Source organism: Sorex araneus, chromosome 6 (assembly GCF_027595985.1).
Source record: "Sorex araneus isolate mSorAra2 chromosome 6, mSorAra2.pri, whole genome shotgun sequence".
Taxonomy (NCBI): Eukaryota; Metazoa; Chordata; class Mammalia; order Eulipotyphla; family Soricidae; genus Sorex; species Sorex araneus.
In genome coordinates this window covers 166,669,268-166,687,619 of record NC_073307.1, presented here as the reverse complement: position 1 = coordinate 166,687,619, position 18,352 = coordinate 166,669,268, and the positions used below count along the sequence as shown (strand labels likewise).

The window sequence follows — 18,352 nt, the reverse complement described above, 5'->3', positions numbered from 1 at the left end:
TTTCTTTCACCAAATACTGTGAGAACAGCAAAGTTCTCGCCTTTCCCTTCTCGTGAGAGACCGTCACATCGTGCGTGCCTGAGTCCACAGCAAGATTCTTTTCTTTCTTTTGGTTTTCGGGCTGCACCTGGGCAGTGGGGGGCGGGGGGAGTAGGGGGGCCAGGGCAGGCAAGCACCCTCCCCGCTGGACTAGGGCTCTGGGCCCCGAGCATGTGTGTGTCTTGGTCCTCGAACCCTGCCATGTCCTGGCAGAGCTCTGATGGGTCCTGTCGTACACCCCGGTGGGCATGACTGTTAGCGACACTCCCTGGCCAGCCCAGACTCAGGCCCCGTCACTGGTGTCAGGGGCTGGGGGCCGCCCCCGAGACTCTCCCTCCTGGGTCACTCGCCCGTCCAGCCTGGTCCGCCGAGGCTCCGGGCTCCCAGTTTCTTAGCCGGGAGGACCACCGTGTTCTCAGCGGGTCAGGGGACCTGCACCGCCCTGCGCCCCCCACCTCGCTGCCCCCTCACCGCAGGACTTCTCGGGAGCTTGAGTGCTTGGTTGGCGGGTCGCTGACGGCTGCTGCGGGCGGAGAGGTGGCGTCCGCGTGTGGCTTTGGCTTCTGCTCGGGGCCGTGCCCAGCAGTATCAGGACGCCTCCTGCTGGGGCTCAGCGGGGCCTCCGGGGCGCTGGAAGTCGAACCCGGCTCGGCCGCGTGCAGAGCCAGCACCCCGGGTGCCGTGCCGCCACCCCGGGAGAGCACCCGGGACCTGCCCGCCCTCGCTTCTCTCCAGGAATTCTGCGGCCGGCCCCGCCGCGACTAATTAGACACACGAAATCGCTTCCAGGTGCTGGAGCGAAAGCACAGCCAGGAAGGCGCCCGCCTGGCACAGCTGTACCCGGGCCAGTCCCTGAGCAGCGCCAGGTGTGGTCCCAGAGCAGAAACAAAGACAATTCCAGATACTCAATCCCCCCTCCCAGATCAGAACCCTTTGGGCCAGGGAGTGCACTGGGCAGCGCTTGCCTTGCTCACGGCTGACCTGGGTTCAGTTCACGGCCCCCATCTGGGCGCCTGAGCGCAGCCAGGGGTGGCAAGGAAGAAGGTTAAAAACCCCCTTGTCATCGGGACTCTGCTGATGACTCGCTCTGCGAAAATCAAGGGGCCCTCTGGCGTCTCGTGCCGGGTCTCACGCACTCAAGGCAGACTCCTGAGCACCACGCCGCGCCCGAGAGAGGGTCCACACCCGGTGCACACACGTGAGTGGGCGCTAGGCAGGCGCCCGAACCAGGCGGGGCCGGAGCGCTGGACGCGGCTGCGGGGCGCGAGAGGCCTGTTGGGCCGCGAACGCCGCCGAGGCCGGTGTCTCCGGAAAGGGATTTACATAATTGCGAAGCGTTTGGATTTGAGTTACTGTTAAGTACATAGAAAATTAAGCCAATAAAACAATAAACATCAGCAAATGGCTTCACCCCGGGGAAGGCAATCCGCACAGAGAGGAGCCGGGAGCCGCCGCGGTGTGCGGGGCCGCTGGGGACAGCGCACAGGGCGGACCCGCGTGCGGGGTCGCGCCGGTGCCAGCGGTGACTTAGTGGACGGAGGGTTAAGGGAACGGCCACGTGCGCCCCGGCCGCGCCCCCCCTCGCCGGGCTCAGCTGCTGGTTTGTGGTGTGTGCGGGGGGCGTCGGGGCGGGGGGGCGGCCAGTACCTGCACGCCGGGCTCTGACCCGGGTGGGCGGGCAGGGGCGGGGCCTCCCGGTCACGCCCCCGTCTGGGCGGACGTGGTCTCGGACCATGTCGGGCTTCGTGGGTCCTCGGCTCCCCTCCGGGCAGCCCTTCAGGCCAGGGTGCGAGGCGCAAGGACGGTGGCCGAGCAGGAGGGCGGCCACTGCCCCGTCGCTCCTGTGTCCGTGCTGTCCAGGGCCTGGCTCCTTCTTAGGTTTGGGCTACGGGCCACCGGCAGGGACCTGCCCGCGGGCTTGCAGCAGGGGAGGGGACAGCGGCCAGGCCGGGTCACCTGCAGCCCAGGGTGCCCAGCAGCGGCCTTGTGCTGTGGCGCAGCGCCCCCGAGTGGCAGGTGCTGGGACTGCGGCACTGAGGCGGCACCTGGTGCAGGCGGCGCCCCCCTCCCCGCCCCCATCCAAGAGGTCACTGCTGGGGGGTGGACAGGAGGCCAAGGACTCGCCCGCTGCACGCGCTCACCCCACCCCATCTCCGGCTGTTCCCGGCCTCCTCCCCTCCCCCGACCCGGGGTCTCTGCTCCTGCCCCAAAGCCTGACTCGCCCGCCCCGGCCGCTGGCCTCGCCCCTGCAAGCTGACCGACCCTGCTGGCTGCGGGTCCTTAGCGGGCGCTGGCCACAGGTGCTGACCGCGGGCGGTGACCACGAGTGCTGAGCAGGTGCAGTGAGTGGGTGCTGCCCCGGGTGCCGAGTGGACCATCGTTGGGTGGAGCCCGTGGCTGGGCACCCCCAAACTCAGCACTTCCGGGGCGCTGGGAGCAGACTGGAATCTGGCACTCAGGGGCTCGCCCCTGCACCCCTCGCCCCCACCTCTTCCTTCTGAGCTTGGCCCGTTTGCCGCTGACGCTGGGGGGGGCACGGGGCCCCCACAGGAGGACCGCAGGGCCGAGTGGCCAGTGCCCTGCCCCCTGCGGGGCAGAATCCCGCGCGCTGTGTTGGGGACCAGGCGCCTGGCCTGGGGGTCTGTTTCGGGGGCGCCCCCTGTGCCCAGGCATGTGTCTAGCGGGTGGCGGGGACACTGGGGGCCTGGACCGGGGGTCTGGGGGCCCCCCCCTACCCGGCCTGTCTCTGGGCTCCGGCGGTGGCTCTGGGCGTGGGCGGCCGCGCGGGCACCTCGGGGCCCCCGGGGCGGGGCGGGGGGCGGTCAGCTGCCCCTGCCGGCTGGGCCGGGCGTCCCCGTGAGCGTGGGGGGGGCGGTAAGCCGGTTCTGGCCCGGGCCCCCCCAGCGACCCGTCTCCCGCAGGTCAACAGCGAGAACGTGGTGAAGGTGGGCCACCGGCAGGTGGTGACCATGATCCGACAGGGGGGAAATCACCTCGTGCTCAAGGTGCTCACGGTGACCAGGGCCCTCGACCCCGACGACGCCGCCCGGAAGAAAGGTCTCCCCTGCCCGGGCGCGGGCGGGCACTGCGCCCCGGGTGGCCCCCATCTCCGCGGGGGGCGGCGGGGGCGCCCACGGGACCCCGAGCACAGGGCAGCCGGGGGGAGCGCGCGGGCTCGGGGGGCCCAGACCCGTGGGGGTGTCCCTGCTGCGGAGGGGATCCCTGCCCTGGGGGGCCCCGGCGGCCGGGCCCGCCTCCCTCCCCCCCGTGAGCCCCGGACGGCAGGGCAGGTGGCCTGGCCACAGCCCTCCCGGGGCCCCCAGGGACGCGGCCGGCCCCTTCCCGCGGGGGCAGGTCCTCACCGCGGCCTCCTGTCACCCCAGCCCCGCCGCCGCCCAAGCGCGCCCCGACCACGGCCCTCACCCTGCGCTCCAAGTCCATGACGTCAGAGCTGGAGGAGCTCGGTAAGGCTCGCCCGTCCGGCCCGACCCCCCTGCCGCCCCCACACGCCCCTGAGGCCCCCCATTCCCCCCGCACACCCCCGATGCCCCTCATGCCCCCGCATGCCCCTGCCGCCCCCGCACGCCCCCGATGCCCCCGCATGCCCCCTGCACGCCCCCGCACGCCCCCAATGCCCCCGCGAGACCCAGGGTGCGGGCGGGGCCCTCTCCCTCAGTGTATCTAACATCAGTTTTTGTTTTGAATTTTTGGGCCTCTCACTAGTGGATAAAGGTAAGTCGCCCGGCGGTGCCCCCCAAACAGCTCCCGCGCTGTTTTGGGCACCCACAGATGCACCGTGGCTGACTGCGGCTCAGACCCTCGCTCTGGGGGGCGGGGGCAGCGCGTGGGCTGGCCGGGGCCTGAGGGCCAGTGGGGTGGGACGAGGCCCCTGGGAGTGTCTGCGGGACCCCTGCTGCTCTGGGTGACCCCTCAGCCTCCTGGGCACCCCGGGGTCACTTCCACCTGGCCTCCCCCCGCCCCGCCCCTGCCTTGTCCCTTCAGCGGACCCCACACCCCCAGACCCGCTGCTGCTGGCTGGGTCGTCTCTGGCCCCCTGTGGGGTGCGCTGGGCCCCCCGGGGGGGGCGGGCCGTGGGGAGCTGCAGAACCCCTTCTCCCGCGGGCAGCGGCCTCCCGGAGCCTGCGGGGCGGGACTCACGCTGCGTCTCTGTTTGCAAGCCTCCGTGCGGAAGAAGAAGGGTAAGGGGCGCCCGCCCCGCCTGTGCCCCCCCCCGTGCCGTCCCGTCTGTCCCGTCCGCATGCGTCTCCCACGTGCCCCCCCCCCCCGTGTCCTCGTCACTGTGCTGGCAGAGCTGGGGCCGCCGGGGCTGTCCCGGCGGGGCGGGGGGGACCGGGACCCCCAGGAAGCTCCAAGTCTGCAGGACAGCAAACCCCGCCCCCTGCTGTCTGCACCCACCCCGAGGCCTTTCCCACGCTGCGGGGGCCCCACTCCCGCCCGAGCCCTAGAACGGAAGGATGGAGTCGGGTGCACCCCCGAGTCCAGAGGCAGGACTGGGGGCCGGGCTGCAGTGTCCCGGGGCATTCCCAGGGGCCCCAGGCGGCCCCCGCCCCCACGGCCCCTCCGGCCTGAGCCCTGCCTGCCTGTGGCAGAAGGTGCGCGCCAGGCCATGGCCCCCCGCGACCCACACGACCCACACGGCCAAGCGCAGGACCCCCTTCCCCTGGGCCTGGGAGAGCGGGGCCCAGCCGAGGGCACGGGGGCGCGGGTGCCCACCCTCTCCAGAACAGCCTCTCCGGCCCCTGGAGGGGCCCAGCCTGGCTGAGGACTGGGAGGGCCGGAAGCCGCAGGCCTGGCACTAAGACCCCAAGTTGGCAGCTCATCTGTGAAATCATCCCGCGGCCCGGGGGTCCCGGGGACCCCACGCGTCCCCCAGCACGTGCACCAGGCCCGTGCCCCCCGATAGCACAGCCGAGACCAGCTGTGGCGTCTGTCCACGCTGGAGGGTCCCGTGCAGGGGGAGACCCCGGGACCCCAGGGCAGGCCGGAGGGCACGGGGAGGCGGGGGTGGCAGGGGGAGTCAGGGGGTGGCGGGAGGCGCTTCCAGCACTCGGGGGAGGGAGACGCCCCCGAAGGCTCCAGTGGGGCAGGGAGCCCAGCCCCCAGAGGGCCACGCGGGCACCTGGCACTGCCCCCAGCCCCGGGCCGCTGGAGCACTGGCAGGTGAGTGCAGTGGCCCCCTGTGGCGCCCTGCCCTGCCCTCCCGGGGGCGTTGGGACGCGGGCACCCGGGATGGGTCAGCCCTCGGGGAGCACAGCTCACACGAGCCCAGTCGTCCTGGGGTCACCTGCACACTCAGCAGCACAACCAGCTCACTGCCGGGACAGCCTGCCGCAGGCGTCACCGCGTGAGACGAGCGCCCGGCCCCCCTCGTGCGGGGCAGGGGCCGAGCTCAGGCGGGGGCGCTGCTGGGCCACTGTAGGGGGTAGCCGCACCCCAGAGCGTCAGGCCCCGTGGGTGCCCCCCGTGGCACGAGCTTCCTGGGGGTCAGGACAGGCACAGAACGTTCCAGGGGGGTGGGGGCAGGCAGTGTGTGTCTTTGTGTTGCGAGGTGGGACCCCCCTGAGCCCGCCTCAGGCTCCCACCTTGCTGAGGGCACAGGGCGCCCGCCCCGCCCTCGGCCCCGTGCCCGTTCCCTGCGTCCAGACTTCGTCCACACACACCCCGGGGGCTGCCCGTGTCCGGCCGGGCCTCGGAGAAAGCCCGCCCGGTGGGGGAGAGGCCGGGGCGGGGGTGAGTGTGAATGTGGATGTGGGTGATACTGTGTGTATGTGTGTGTGTGTGTGTGTGTGTGTGTGTGTGTGTGTGACTGAGAGTGCATGTGAGGACAGTGTGAGGGTGTGTGTGAATGTGGGTACGGTGTGAGAGCGTGTTGTGTGAGAGCGCGTGTACGAGACCGTGTGAGCACGCCAGTGAGAGCGCGTGAGGGCCCGTGTGTGGACCAGCGTGTGCGTGGTGAGCGAGCTGCGTTTTGGGGATCTGGGGGGGGCCGTCGGCCTTCCCATCCCCGTGGCCCTGGCCGAGGCCCGGCGGTGCCCGTGAGACTCGAGGGGCTCGAGCGCGGCCTGACGGCGTGTCCGCCCGCAGATAAGCCCGAGGAGGTGGTCCCGGCGTCCAGGGCGGTGCGGGGCGCGGAGAGCGCGGAGCCCCGGGTGGCCACCATCCGGCAGCGGCCCAGCAGCCGGTGCTTCCCGCCCGTCTCGGACGTGAACGTGAGTGGCCGGGGGCGTGGCTCGGGGAGGCGGCGGGGAGTGGGGCCCCCCGGGCGGCGTCTCACCACCCCCCCCACCCGCAGTCCGTGTACGAGCGCCAGGGGATCGCCGTGATGACGCCCACCGTCCCCGGGAGCCCGAAGGGCCCGTTCCTGGGCCTCCCCCGAGGTACGATGCGAAGGCAGAAATCAATAGGTAAGAAGCCCCCCGCGACTCGCCCCTGCCCCCGCCGCCGCCCCGGGAGGGGGGACACGGGTGGGGGGGCCCCACGACCCGGCCAGGGGCGGGGGCGCCTTCTGGACCCCCGCCTGGCCATGCCGTGTGCGTGGGAAGCGCGTCCCCTCCTGGTGCGCCCGCCCCTGCGGACCATCTCTCCCCACTGCCCCCAAGACGAGCCCCCGCGCGCCTGTCACTCGCCCGAGGGCTCTGCACAGGCCCGGCCAGGTCGGGAAGGCCTGGCTGCGCTCGCCCAGAGGCCTGACCCGCCGCCCGTTTCCTCCCGCCAGACAGCAGACTCTTTCTCTCAGGTCAGTGGCCCTCGGGCCTGGGGCACCCCCACCCAGCCCGCCCCTGCCCGCGCCCGCGCCTGCCCCCTGCTGCAGTGCGTCCTGTTGATGGCGCTGCCACAGACCGTCGGGGCGTCACCCAGGCACTTCCTGCTGTTCTCGTGCCCATCCCGGGGCCGCAGCAGGCTCGCGTAGGTCACCCCTGCGCACGTCTCTGTGCGGCAGCCTCACCCCAGCGTCCCACCCACGCCAGGGACGCGAGGCAGCTCCACGCCCCGCCCCTGCACACCATCCTTGGGGCAGCCTCGGCCCCCCAGAGAGCGCGTCAGCAGGACGCACTGCGCCCCTCGGCCCCGCTCCTCCCTGCCCCCTCCCCTCCATCCCTCAGCCCTCCGCCCGGACCTCCCCCTTCCCAACCTTCCTCTCCGCCCTCCTCCGAGTCCTCCCTCTCCGTCCTTCTCCCCTCTCCCAGCTCTCCGTCCTCTCCTCTCTTCGTCCTCCCTGTCCGTCCTCCCCGCCCCTGGCATGCGCGCATCGGTGCAGGTTAGGGGGGGTATCGCCAGGCCAGCCCCGCGGCCGGCACTGAGCCCGTCCTCCACCCGGCAGGGATCACAGAGGAAGAGCGGCAGTTCCTGGCGCCCCCGATGCTCAAGTTCACCAGGAGCCTGTCCATGCCGGACACCTCGGAGGACATCCCCCCGCCGCCGCAGTCGGTGCCCCCGTCCCCGCCGCCCCCCTCCCCCACTGCCTACAACTGCCCCAAGTCCCCCACGCCGCGGGTCTACGGGACCGTCAAGCCGGCCTTCAGCCCCAACCCCGCCAAGGTGGCGCCCACGGTGCGCGCCGACACGGTGGCCTCGGCCATGCGGGACAAGGGGCTGTACCTGCGCCGCGAGCTGGACCAGCGCTACTCGCTGGACTCGGAGGACCTGTACAGCCGCGCGGCCGCGCAGGCCACCTTCCGCCACAAGCGCGGCCAGATGCCCGAGAACCCCTACTCGGAGGTGGGCCGCGTGGCCAGCCGCGCGGTGTACGTGCCCGCCAAGCCGGCGCGGCGGAAGGGCGTGCTGGTGAAGCAGCCGCACGTGGAGGACAGCCCCGAGAAGGCCTGCGCCATCGCCATCCCCACCATCATCGTCAAGGAGCCGTCCACCAGCAGCAGCGGCAAGAGCAGCCGCGGCAGCAGCGTGGAGGCCGAGCCGCCCGGCGACAGCCTGGCGGTCAGCAGCCCCTTCGCCGCGGCCATCGCGGGCGCCGTGCGGGACCGGGAGAAGCGGCTGGAGGCGCGCAGGAACTCGCCTGCCTTCCTGTCCACCGACCTGGGCGACGAGGACGTGGGCCTGGGACCGCCGGGCACCTTCCCTGACGAGGGCGGCTTCAGCGAGGACGAGGGCGGCGCTGAGCCCCCGTCCCCCCCGGCCGGGCTCCCGGCCAGGCCGCCTGAGGCCCAGCTGGCGGGGGCCGGCGAGGCCGGAGCTCAGGGCGAGGCCGCCAGGCCGCAGAACCCCACAGCCAAAGCGCAGGGGCCCGAGGACAGCGCCCTGGGGGGCCCCGAGAGCTACGTGCACCCGCTCACCGGGAGGCTGCTGGACCCCAGCTCCCCGCTGGCCTTAGCGCTGTCCGCGAGGGACCGAGCCATAAAGGAGGCCCAGCACGGCCCCAAGGGGGAGGCCCCCAAGGCCGACCTCCACCAGCCTCTCTACATCGATACCAAAATGCGGCCCGGCCCGGATGCGGCCTTCCCGGCGGTCCCCCGGCAGAACACGCGGGGGCCCCTGCGGCGGCAGGAGACGGAGAACAAGTACGAGACGGACCTGAAGGAGCGCAAGGGCGACGAGCGGAAGAACATGCTCATCGACATCGTGGACACGTCCCAGCAGAAGTCGGCCGGCCTGCTGATGGTGCACACGGTGGACGCCAAGCCGGACGCCTTCCTGGAGGAGGAGGACGAGAAGGCCGACGAGGACACGGAGCCCGTCCACCCGCTGCCCGAGGCGCCCGAGGGCACCCCCGACACCGAAGGTGCTTTACAGATCTCCGCAGGCCCCGAGCCCGCCGGCCCCGCCTCCGCCCCCGGCAGAACCATCGTGACGGCGGGCTCCGTGGAGGAGGCGGTGATCCTGCCATTCCGCATCCCCCCGCCCCCGCTGGCGTCCGTGGACCTGGACGAAGATTTTATTTTTACAGAGCCATTGCCTCCTCCCCTGGAATTTGCAAATAGTTTTGATATCCCCGACGACCGCGCCGCCTCTGCCCCCGCCGCCGCCCCCGCCCCGGACGCGGGCAAGCAGAAGCAAGGCGGCGCCTCCCCGGCCCCCTCGCTGCACTCGGGCCAACCCGCCACCTCGGCCGACGCCAAGAAGCCAGCCAGCCTCTCCAACTGCCTGCCCGCCTCCTTCCTGCCGCCCCCCGAGAGCTTTGACGCCGTCACGGACTCTGGCATCGAGGAGGCGGACAGCCGGAGCAGCAGCGACCACCACCTCGAGACCACCAGCACCGTGTCCACCGTGTCCAGCCTCTCCACGCTGTCCTCCGAGGGCGGGGAGCCCGTGGACACCTGCACCGTCTACGCAGACGGCCAAGCCTTCCTGGTGGACAAGCCCCCGGTCCCCCCGAAGCCCAAGCTGAAGCCCCTCCTGCCCAAGGCCAACGCCCTCCACCAGGACGCACTCCTGGAGGAGGACCTGGAGGGCTTCGTCCTGGCCCCGCCCGCGCCCGTGCCCCCGCCCCCGCCCGGGGCCGCCCAGGGCGCGGCCAAGGCCCTCCCGGCCCGGCCCTCCAAGCTGTGGGGAGACGCCCCGGAAGTCAAGAGCCCGATCCTCTCCGGCCCCAAGGCCAACGTCATTAGCGAATTGAATTCCATCCTGCAGCAAATGAACCGAGAGAAAACGGCCAAGCCAGGGGAAGGACTGGACATGCCGGCCGGAGCCAAGGCCGCCAGCCTCACGCCAAGGTGAGTCCGCACACAGGGCGCCTCCCAGACGCCCGGCTCGCACCGCGCTGCCGGGCCCGGCACCCACCCGTGCTGGCTGCACGGCATCGCTCCCTCCACCCCCCCGCAGCCTTGCCGAGACCACCCGAGCGTCGCCAGTCGGCCGCACCCCCAGCCTGGGTGGGCGGGCAGCAGGTGGGCACGTGGGACGCACACAGGTGTGTGCAGGGCCGGGGCACAACACGCGCGGCAAGCACGGGGCCCGGTGCCACCCCAGCACCAGGCGCCACTGGGAGGAGCAGGGGAGGGGGACGCGGGCGGGGGCTGAGGCTGCCGTGGGGCCCTGCGCCAGCGTGGCCGTGTGCGGGGACGGTGTGGGCGGGCCTCCCCCCTACTCTCGGCTGGGCCAGCCCTTGTTCACGGGAAAGCACCTGCTGGGCCAGGTGGAAGCCACTGGACACGGGGACCCTCGGACAGCCTGCCGGCGCCGTGCAGCATGCGAGCACCTGTGAGGGAGCACTTTATGGGAGCACCCTGGCCCCAGCGTGGGCCTCTCCTCAGTCTGCGTCTCCTGGCCAGCCCCCAGGCCCAGTGTCCCCTGGAGGAACGTGCCAGGGCCCCCGAGGGGCCCCCATCTCCCGCACTCCTGGGCCCGTGAGTGGCCTGAGCCACTTCCGGTGCCCCCCTGTGCCGAGACCCACTGCGGGAGAGCACTGGGCCGCGGGCCGGGCACCGTGTTCCCAAGTGCTGCCGGAAGGCATCGCCGCGTGCACCCCCCCGCCAGCCCATGCATGAGCCCCACACCCCACACTGGGGATTTTTTTGGGGAGCAGCCAGCAGCCCAGGGCCCCAAGCCTGATCCCGGGCCCACAGGAAGCCCCCAGCCCCCAAACGCACTTTGATGTGGGGCTTGGCTCACCGTGACCTGTGGCACGGAGCGGGCAGCAGGCGACAGGACTGACATGGACACGTCATAGAAGCCGCCTTGGCCCGAGGCAGGGACTCAGGGCCCCAGCGCCTGGCTCAGTCTGGAAGACGCCAGAGGCCCCCCAAGACCCTCCCCACTGGAGGAGCTGGGGGTGGGGTCCGGGTTGCCTGTGGGCCCCAGAGTCCACTCACTGGCAGTGACCATGGCCGCGCCACTGAGGCAGGCAGGCCGGGCAGGCACCGAGTGCCCAGCAGGGTGAAGGCAGCCCGACACCGAGACTGGGTGGTGCAGGCACCCCTGGGCGCCGTCTGCAAACGCTCGGGCAGGACCTGCCCCTTAGGGGACAGAGCAACGGGCCAAGAGAAGTGGGCGGCCGCGTCCTCGTCCACGGGACGCCAGAGCCAGCGCCTGCCACTGGGCAGGGAGCGAGGACACGCCGCGGTTCTGCAGCACAGTGGCAGGAGGTGGCCGGGCAGAGGCGGCCGCGGGGCGGGCGTCAGGGGCGGCACCGTGTCCCCACTCACTGGGGCGCCGCTGTGCACCCACGTGCACGTCCCACGCACACCCGCACGCAGGGCCAGGCCAGGGGACACGTGATGGAGGAAGACTCCAGTGTCCCTCTCTGTGGGGACTCACCTCTCCTGGCCCCGGCCCGGGGCGGCCCCCCGGAGGCCGGGAAGGGATGGGCCGAAGTCCAGGTGAAAGCTGCCGGAAGCGAAGACCGGGGACTCGCAGGAGCCGCCTAGCTCACCGCCCGCCGCAGGGTCAGCTGCGGGCCCGGCCGTCCCCTGTGCCCGTGAGGGGCTTGTGGGTGCAGGGAAAGCGGGAGCCCGGCTCAGTCTGACCTTGACCTGACCTCCTGCCGCAGCCGCAGGGGACACACACATGTGGGCCCGGCCAGTCCAGCGTGCCTGGGGACATGAGCTCTGTGGACAGCGGGGTCCTCCCTCTGGCACAGAGAGTGAACAGAGGGGCCAGTGCACAGCACCGCAGGGAGGGCACCTGCCCACCAGCCCGTGGCCCCAGACAATGCAGGACACAGCGTCAGTGGCCAGGCGGGGCCCTGTGCCCTCTGCTGGGCCCCGGGGTCCTGTCTAGATCCCCTCGGTCTGCCATGCCCTGAGACGCGCTGCAGGCTGGCCTCCTCGGCCCCAGAGACGGCCCCCCCACCTGCACCCAGCCCCGCCTGCACCCAAGGGGGCCGCTGCGGTTGGGCTCACGGGCCAGGTCGGGGGCAGGTGTGAGCCTCTAGCTGGGTCGCCCATGCCAGCGCCTCGGTGTTCTGGGAGCCACGTGAGCTAAGTACCAGCTGGGCCCCAGCACTGGACAGGGATCAGCACTGTCCCCTCGTGATCCAGGGCTGAGGGGCGCCTCCGTGGCCTTGAGCGTGAACGCGTGCGCCCGTGATGCCCAAGGGCTGGTGCCAGCCGGGCTGCAGCGTGAGCCCGGCCCGGCCGGTGGTACGGCGCGTCCCCGGCTGGCTCACCGCGGGGGCGCCCTGTCCGCATTCCGAACGGACTTGTCCAGTGTCCCTGCCCCCCTTTGCTGCCGTCTCTCCGAGCCGGACACAGCTCCCTGTCCAAAGGGAGCCCCGGAGCAGTCGTGAGTGACAGGGCGGTCCCTAGGGACCCCCACGTCTCCCAAGTCACTGCCTCCCACTCTGGCAGCATGCAGAGCACCTCTGTCTGGGGACCACGCCTGGCCGTGCTCCGGGCTTACCCCGGGTTCGGGGGTGACTCCTGGGGTTCCACTTGCGATGCTGATGGAAGCCGAGGCAGGTGTGTGCGCGGCAGGCGGCCTCCCCAGAGCTCTGGCTCTGGCCCCAAGGCACGGCCCCTCACACCAGAGAGGATGCAGGGAGGCCTGCGGGGGCATGCCCAGGGGACCCCACGGAGGTGGTGGCAGAGCCCTGGCTGGGAAGACAGAGTAACCCCCACTCTTCCATGGCCCACAGCTCACACGGTGCTCCGCTCTGGGGCAGAAATGAGGCTGTGGGCGGTGCACCCTGACCCCAGCCCCCGCTGGGACCAGCGCACCTGGGCCTTACACATAAGGCTCATGTTGCCACGGGACTCGGCTTCAGGGGTGCTGAGCGGGTGCACCCGGGCTCTGAGACAGCACCCGGCAGGTGTGGCCTCCAGAGGGGACCAAGCCGCTGGTCAGTGACCCCAGCATTAGCCGCTGGCTGCAGCGCCAAGGCTGAAGGACACACTCCCAGAACCCCGCGCGGCCTCCCGGCTGCAGGGCACGGGGCAGGGCCCTGGGGTCTGCCCTGCGCAGGGCCCAGAGCGCGCCTGGGCTGCCTGCGGGTCTGTCTGTGGCTGCTGGTCCCTGCAGTGTCCCCGCGGTGCGGGCCCGGCCTGACTGTTCTGTCCTTTCCATTTGCTCCCGACGGTGCCCGCAGGAGGGGGTCGTGCTGAGCGGAAGTAAGTGCCGCGTGCAGGAGTGCTGCTCTCTCCTCTCCCGCCGCCGTTCAGACGCTCTGAACCGCGAGAGCCTGGGGTCGGGCTTTCCGGGGAGGGTAGCCCCCGAGCCGGGCTCCCCCAGGGGCGTTACACTCCGTGGGTCACCCCAGCCCTGGAGCACCCGTGGCTACAGGGCTCTGGGTGAGGGGGCAGGCGCGGCCCTGCAGAGCCTGCTCCTCCGCGGGGCCCCACTCCCCCTGCAGACCTGCCGCCCCTCCCTCCCGTGGAATATTCCAGACTTGCAGGAGCTATGACTCACAGCAAGCAGGGGCCCGTCACGAGGCTGAGGCGCCTAGGTAACCGACTGCCACGGCAGGCCAGGCGGGCCCACTCCCGCGCGCCGGCAAGCCTGCGGTGGGCAGGGCGACCCTGCCCTCACGGGGCCACAGCGCCTGCCAGCCCACGCCGGCCCCACGTCCGCGGTCCCGATCCAAGGGGGGATGCATGGTGGGGTAGCCTTCCAGAGGCACGTGGCCCAGGTCTTCCGGCCGCCCCAAGCTGGCAGGGCCAGGCCCCTGAGCAGTGGCTGTGCTCAGAAACTTAGCCCAGAGCCACTCAGGAAGGGCACCGGGGCCGGGCAGCACCCAGAGACCAGGGGCTCCTCCCTGGGGTCACCCGCAGTCTCCCCAGGCCCCAGGGGACCGTGGCTGCAACTGCCAGGCTGACTCCGGCCTCTGCGGGGCAGCAAAGCCCCGGCCCGGCCCGGCAGCACCCGAGACAGGCTCGCCAGGGACATGACAGGGCCCTCCTGGGCAGGACTGGGGGGGGGTTCTGTGCCCGGCTCTCCTCTGCGCGTGCTGTGTCCCCGCCCCGGCCGCCCGTGTGGTTTGCCGTGTGCCTTCTGGCCAGGGCTGGTGGCCGCGCGAGCCCCCGTGTGACTTGTCTCCTCTGCTGTTGCCGTTGCAGAAGCCCAGAGGTCGTGAGCAGCGTCTCAGGTACACGGAGCACGACGGTCACCTTCACGGTTCGCCCGGGCACCGCCCAGCCCATCACCCTGCAGAGCCGGCCCCCCGACTATGAAAGTAGGACCTCAGGAACCAGACGTGCCCCGAGCCCGGTGGCCTCACCCCCGGAGATGAACACGGAGCCCCTGGCGGCCCCTCTGTGCGCCGTGTCCCCCGCCCCCAGCCTCGCAGACGTCTTCAGCCTCCCGAGCCAGGCGCCGGCCGGGGACCTGTTCGGCTTGAGCCCCGCGGGTCGCAGCCGGTCCCCGTCCCCCTCCGTCCTGCAGCAGCCGGTCCCCAACAAGCCCTTCAGCACGAAGCCCGTGCACCTGTGGACTAAGCCCGACGTGGCCGACTGGCTGGAGAGCCTGAACCTGGGGGAGCACAAAGAGGCCTTCATGGACAACGAGATCGACGGCAGCCACCTCCCCAACCTGCAGAAGGAGGACCTCATCGACCTGGGCGTGACGCGCGTCGGCCACAGGATGAACATAGAAAGGGCTCTCAAGCAGCTGCTGGACAGATAAGAGTGGCTGCGCCCCCCCCCCACCCCACCCCTGTTATAAGTAGAGATGGGCTGACCTGAACCGTCCGAGGGCCGGGAGAACAAACCCAGGCCCCGGGGCGTCTCCTGGCACCGTAACGCGCGCAGCTCGGGGCGGCCACACAGGGAGGAAGGACGGGCGCTGGCGCGGCTCGCAGGGCCTCCCTTGGCCGGGTCCGAGCCCAGCCCCAGGGCACCCCCTCCCCCTCCCACCAGGCCCTCACGCACATTTGCCTTTTCCTCCCTGTGCTTCGCCGGCTGAGCTGCCCCCCCAATGCATGTGTTTGGTGCCCCTTCTCGGGCCTGAGAGGTAGGGAACCCCCGTTTGCTGTCGGTCCTTGGCCCCATCTCCTCCTGCGATGGCCGTCGCGGCCCTCCGGCCGGGGCTTGTCGCGGTGGCAGGAGTCTGAGCGGGGCCGAGCCCGGCTCTGCCCATCTCGGAGCAGCATTCCACAGTGGCCAAGGGGCTGGCACGCGGAGTCTGGGCAGGGCAGTCACCACGCTGAGGGCCACCCCGGCGTGGGGAGCAGCTGGCTTGCAGGGTCACCAGGACACAGTGCGCTGTCTGCCGGGGAGCTGTCCAGGACTGGGAGCAGGGACTTCTCTGCCTCTCAGACTTGGCTCACGTGGGGAGCGTGTTGACTCGTGCAGAGAGCAGTGCAGGCGGCAGTCACGGGACACCAAGGACGAGGTACAAGGTCACTGGCGCACATGTGGCCTGAGCGGGGTGAGCGACGCTGAGGCCAGACAAGACGGTCACTGTCCACTTGCTCCCTCTCCCGGAGGGGCCAGGAATGCCACCCGCTTGTCTCAGTGGCACCACAGCCAGCCAGGAGGGGGCACTGGGCGCGGGCACTGAAGGCAGAGGGGACGAGGGGTCTTGGGGGCCCCCCGAGCCCCGCCAGGCTGTGCCCTGGAGCCCTCTGATTTCCCCAGGGGGTCGCCATCTGCACAGGGCAGCCGAACATCCCAGCCAGCCTTCCAGCACATTCTCCCACCTGTGCAGGGAACTCAAATGTCAAAATTTTGGCTTTCATTACAATTTCAGAGCAGAGCAAGCATAGCCCATCTCTAATTATAAGAACATGATTTTTTTCCCTCCTCTGTTTCCTTTATGCTCACAATCAAGTGTCTGATTAGGTCTGGACAGTTCTAGAATGAACGCGTAAAATTTAGCAATTTAATTCTTTCTTTACTGCAAGTTTAAATAGTTGTACAGATAGTTTATAAGCACAATATTTTAAGAAAAAAAAAACAGTGGCTGGTCTACTAGGCAGCCTTTGTGCCACTTCAGTGCTAGAAAGTTAAAGAAAAAAAAAACTTTTGTGATTTAATAACACTATTTCTGTGGAATAATTATACAAGTCTGACCTTTTTAAATCCTCCCCATTTGGATGTACCTGAACCAGCAGAGCTGGGTTACCTTTTCTATCTTTGCTAGAACTTCATCGAGGACAATGATTTCTTCAAAAACGGTTATAATTCACAATGCAGCAGTTTCTACACATACACACACACACACAGTTTTTCCAGCCAGGCCCCTGAGTGGTAGTTTTGGTCCCAAACCTTTGGCAAAAGCCCTTCCTGCTGTTGGCGGGGATCCGGTCCAGCCTGGAGTCAACCGCGCGCGTCCAGTGCCCACGCTCACTTCTCCCATCCCGTGACGAATGGCTCTGCCGCTAGAGCAGTCCCTGGCTGGGACACGCTGGTGGCCCGCTGAGGTGGCTGACACACCCACACCTGCACAGCTCTGTCTTCCGCTCGGTGGAAGCGCACACAGGTCACTAGGCACACGCTTCGCCCGGCTCTTCCTCCGCCTCCGGCGGGCACCACCCTCCACCCAGGGCCAGGCGCGCTGCTCGCAGGGTGGGGAGAAAGGTGCGCGTGGGTTGAGAGCAGCTGGGTGGCTTCAGGCCTAAGGAACTTAGGTAGCTTGTGGCAGGAGCTGGCCGTTCTGCCCTTCCTCTGAGTCTTCAAGCCATCCGCCACCAACCAGAACAGGCCCCTGAAGGACTGAGAGCGGCCGCAATCGCTTTCCAGGACAGTCTCCTTCAAGGAGAGCACGCGATCCCCCGGCTGCACCGCCCGGCACACACGGGCCAGCCGCGGCAGCTCCCGGCTCTCCCCGAGGACTCTGCTTCAGGAAGCAATAGCGCCTCACTCAAACCAACATCTGCCCTTCTCCCCTGTGGGATGCGTTAGGACCAGGCCCTATTCCGTGACCCTCTTCGATGGTGGAACAAATGTTAGACTGCTTATATCAAGATCATGTTAATACTATGCCAGATTTTAAGATCCACTTTTGTTATATACTGTAATTTAAATAAACTGCATTTACATGCCTAGTTTCTGTACTATTGTGTATACAAAACCAAAATCTCTCAAGTTGTAAATTCTGTATACCTGCCAAGACACCTTCCCCGGGGTGTCTGTGCACACTTTGAGTTAAATCACATATTACACAGATGACTCAATGTGACTGTTGATTTGCTGAACTTTACATATCACAAAGTGATTTATTTGTGGTACTTCAGTTAATAAAATGGTGATTTTTTTTCCCCTGAGTTACTGGACAAGCTGGCATTATCCAGGCGATCTGGCAACGGCTTTTTGTGTGGGGGCCACAATTATGATTTTTCTTCCCATGAACAAATTTTTTTTTTGTTTTTTAGATACTGATACATTTTCACACTACAGTTTGTGTAACTCATTCGCATTATCTATGTTGCTGTTACTTTTGTGCTTTTATTCTTTTCAGACTTTATTAAAAAACAAAACAAAAAAACCAAGCTCCTGTAATTTGCACTTTCTCCCAATCCTTAAATCTCTTGTATGGCAACCAAAATTACTGTAAAAAAAATAAATATACTATTGCACTAAGGTTGTGGTTCTGATTGCAAACAGTGAAAACTGTCTGAATTTTAAAAAGTTGCCAGACTTGAAGTGCGACATAGGTGATGGGTTCATCACAGCCAGCTTTACCTCTACAGAACTGACCAGATAATATCTTTCATCAGTGTAGACTCTCCTTCCGCTGCACTCACCTGCCTGGCTTCCGGCCCCACAGACTCCTGATGTGCAGATGGACACTGTGTGGACAGGCAGCATCACCAAGCACGCAGCCCTGTCCAGGGATGGAAGTGGGGGGGACTAAGTGGGGGTTGGGGGGGTGCTGGACCCAGTCTGGAGCTTGCTTCTCAGACAACAGGTCTGCCCCACACCCTCTGGGCTTCTGCCATGGGGCTGCAGAACGGGACGGCTTCTGGCTGCCTCAAGCCACGGCACTGGGTGAGCGAGCCCCCGTGAAAGCCGTAGGGAAAGGACTGTGTCTTTCGGCCAAGCACGGATCTGGGGACACCAGACTGTCCCTTCCACTCTAGGGAAGCTTTTTCCTCCCACAGAACCTCCTCTTTGGCCTCATCCGTGAAAATCTGTCCTGAGTTCCTGAACCCTTTCTTCTGTTCTGGCACATTTTCCAACTGAAGAGCCGCACGCTGGGTCTGAGCTCATGAACGTTTCCCCTCACACCCTCTGTGGCTCATCCTCAAGTGCTCCTGCCTTTTAGTCCAATGGTTCCTCCCAGGCCTGCCTTCACGGCCTGAGACCCTACCTTCACGGCCCAGTGTTCTCTCCTAGATGTCTGTCTGTCTCGGTTAGGGAAACATGATGGAAGACTTCTTGTACTTTGCTTTCTTTGAGGCATCAGAATAACCAGAGAGCTGGAATGTCATTCTGTGTGTGCGGATTCACGTACACATGCGAAT

At 68.0% G+C, this 18,352-nt stretch overlaps 1 protein-coding gene across 8 annotated transcripts in view; it reads left to right on the top strand.

Annotated features, from left to right (window-relative positions):
* The window catches only part of SHANK2 (SH3 and multiple ankyrin repeat domains 2), a 164,605-nt gene extending 147,136 nt beyond the window's left edge, over positions 1-17,469 (top strand). For 2 of the 8 annotated variants that reach the window (XM_055143023.1, XM_055143020.1), the window contains 9 exons: positions 2,961-3,096; positions 3,423-3,504; positions 3,752-3,771; positions 4,218-4,238; positions 6,145-6,269; positions 6,353-6,437; positions 6,776-6,796; positions 7,382-9,728; positions 14,007-17,469. In XM_055143023.1, coding sequence (XP_054998998.1) covers positions 2,961-3,096; positions 3,423-3,504; positions 3,752-3,771; positions 4,218-4,238; positions 6,145-6,269; positions 6,353-6,437; positions 6,776-6,796; positions 7,382-9,728; positions 14,007-14,571 — 3,402 coding nt within the window. In that variant the 3' untranslated portion in view covers positions 14,572-17,469. Of the gene's footprint in view, positions 1-2,960; positions 3,097-3,422; positions 3,505-3,751; positions 3,772-4,217; positions 4,239-6,144; positions 6,270-6,352; positions 6,465-6,775; positions 6,797-7,381; positions 9,729-14,006 lie in introns of all 8 variants that reach the window. The other 6 variants (XM_055143022.1, XM_055143016.1, XM_055143017.1 and 3 more) reach the window with 4 other exon arrangements.
* The last annotated feature ends 883 nt before the right edge of the window (positions 17,470-18,352 follow it).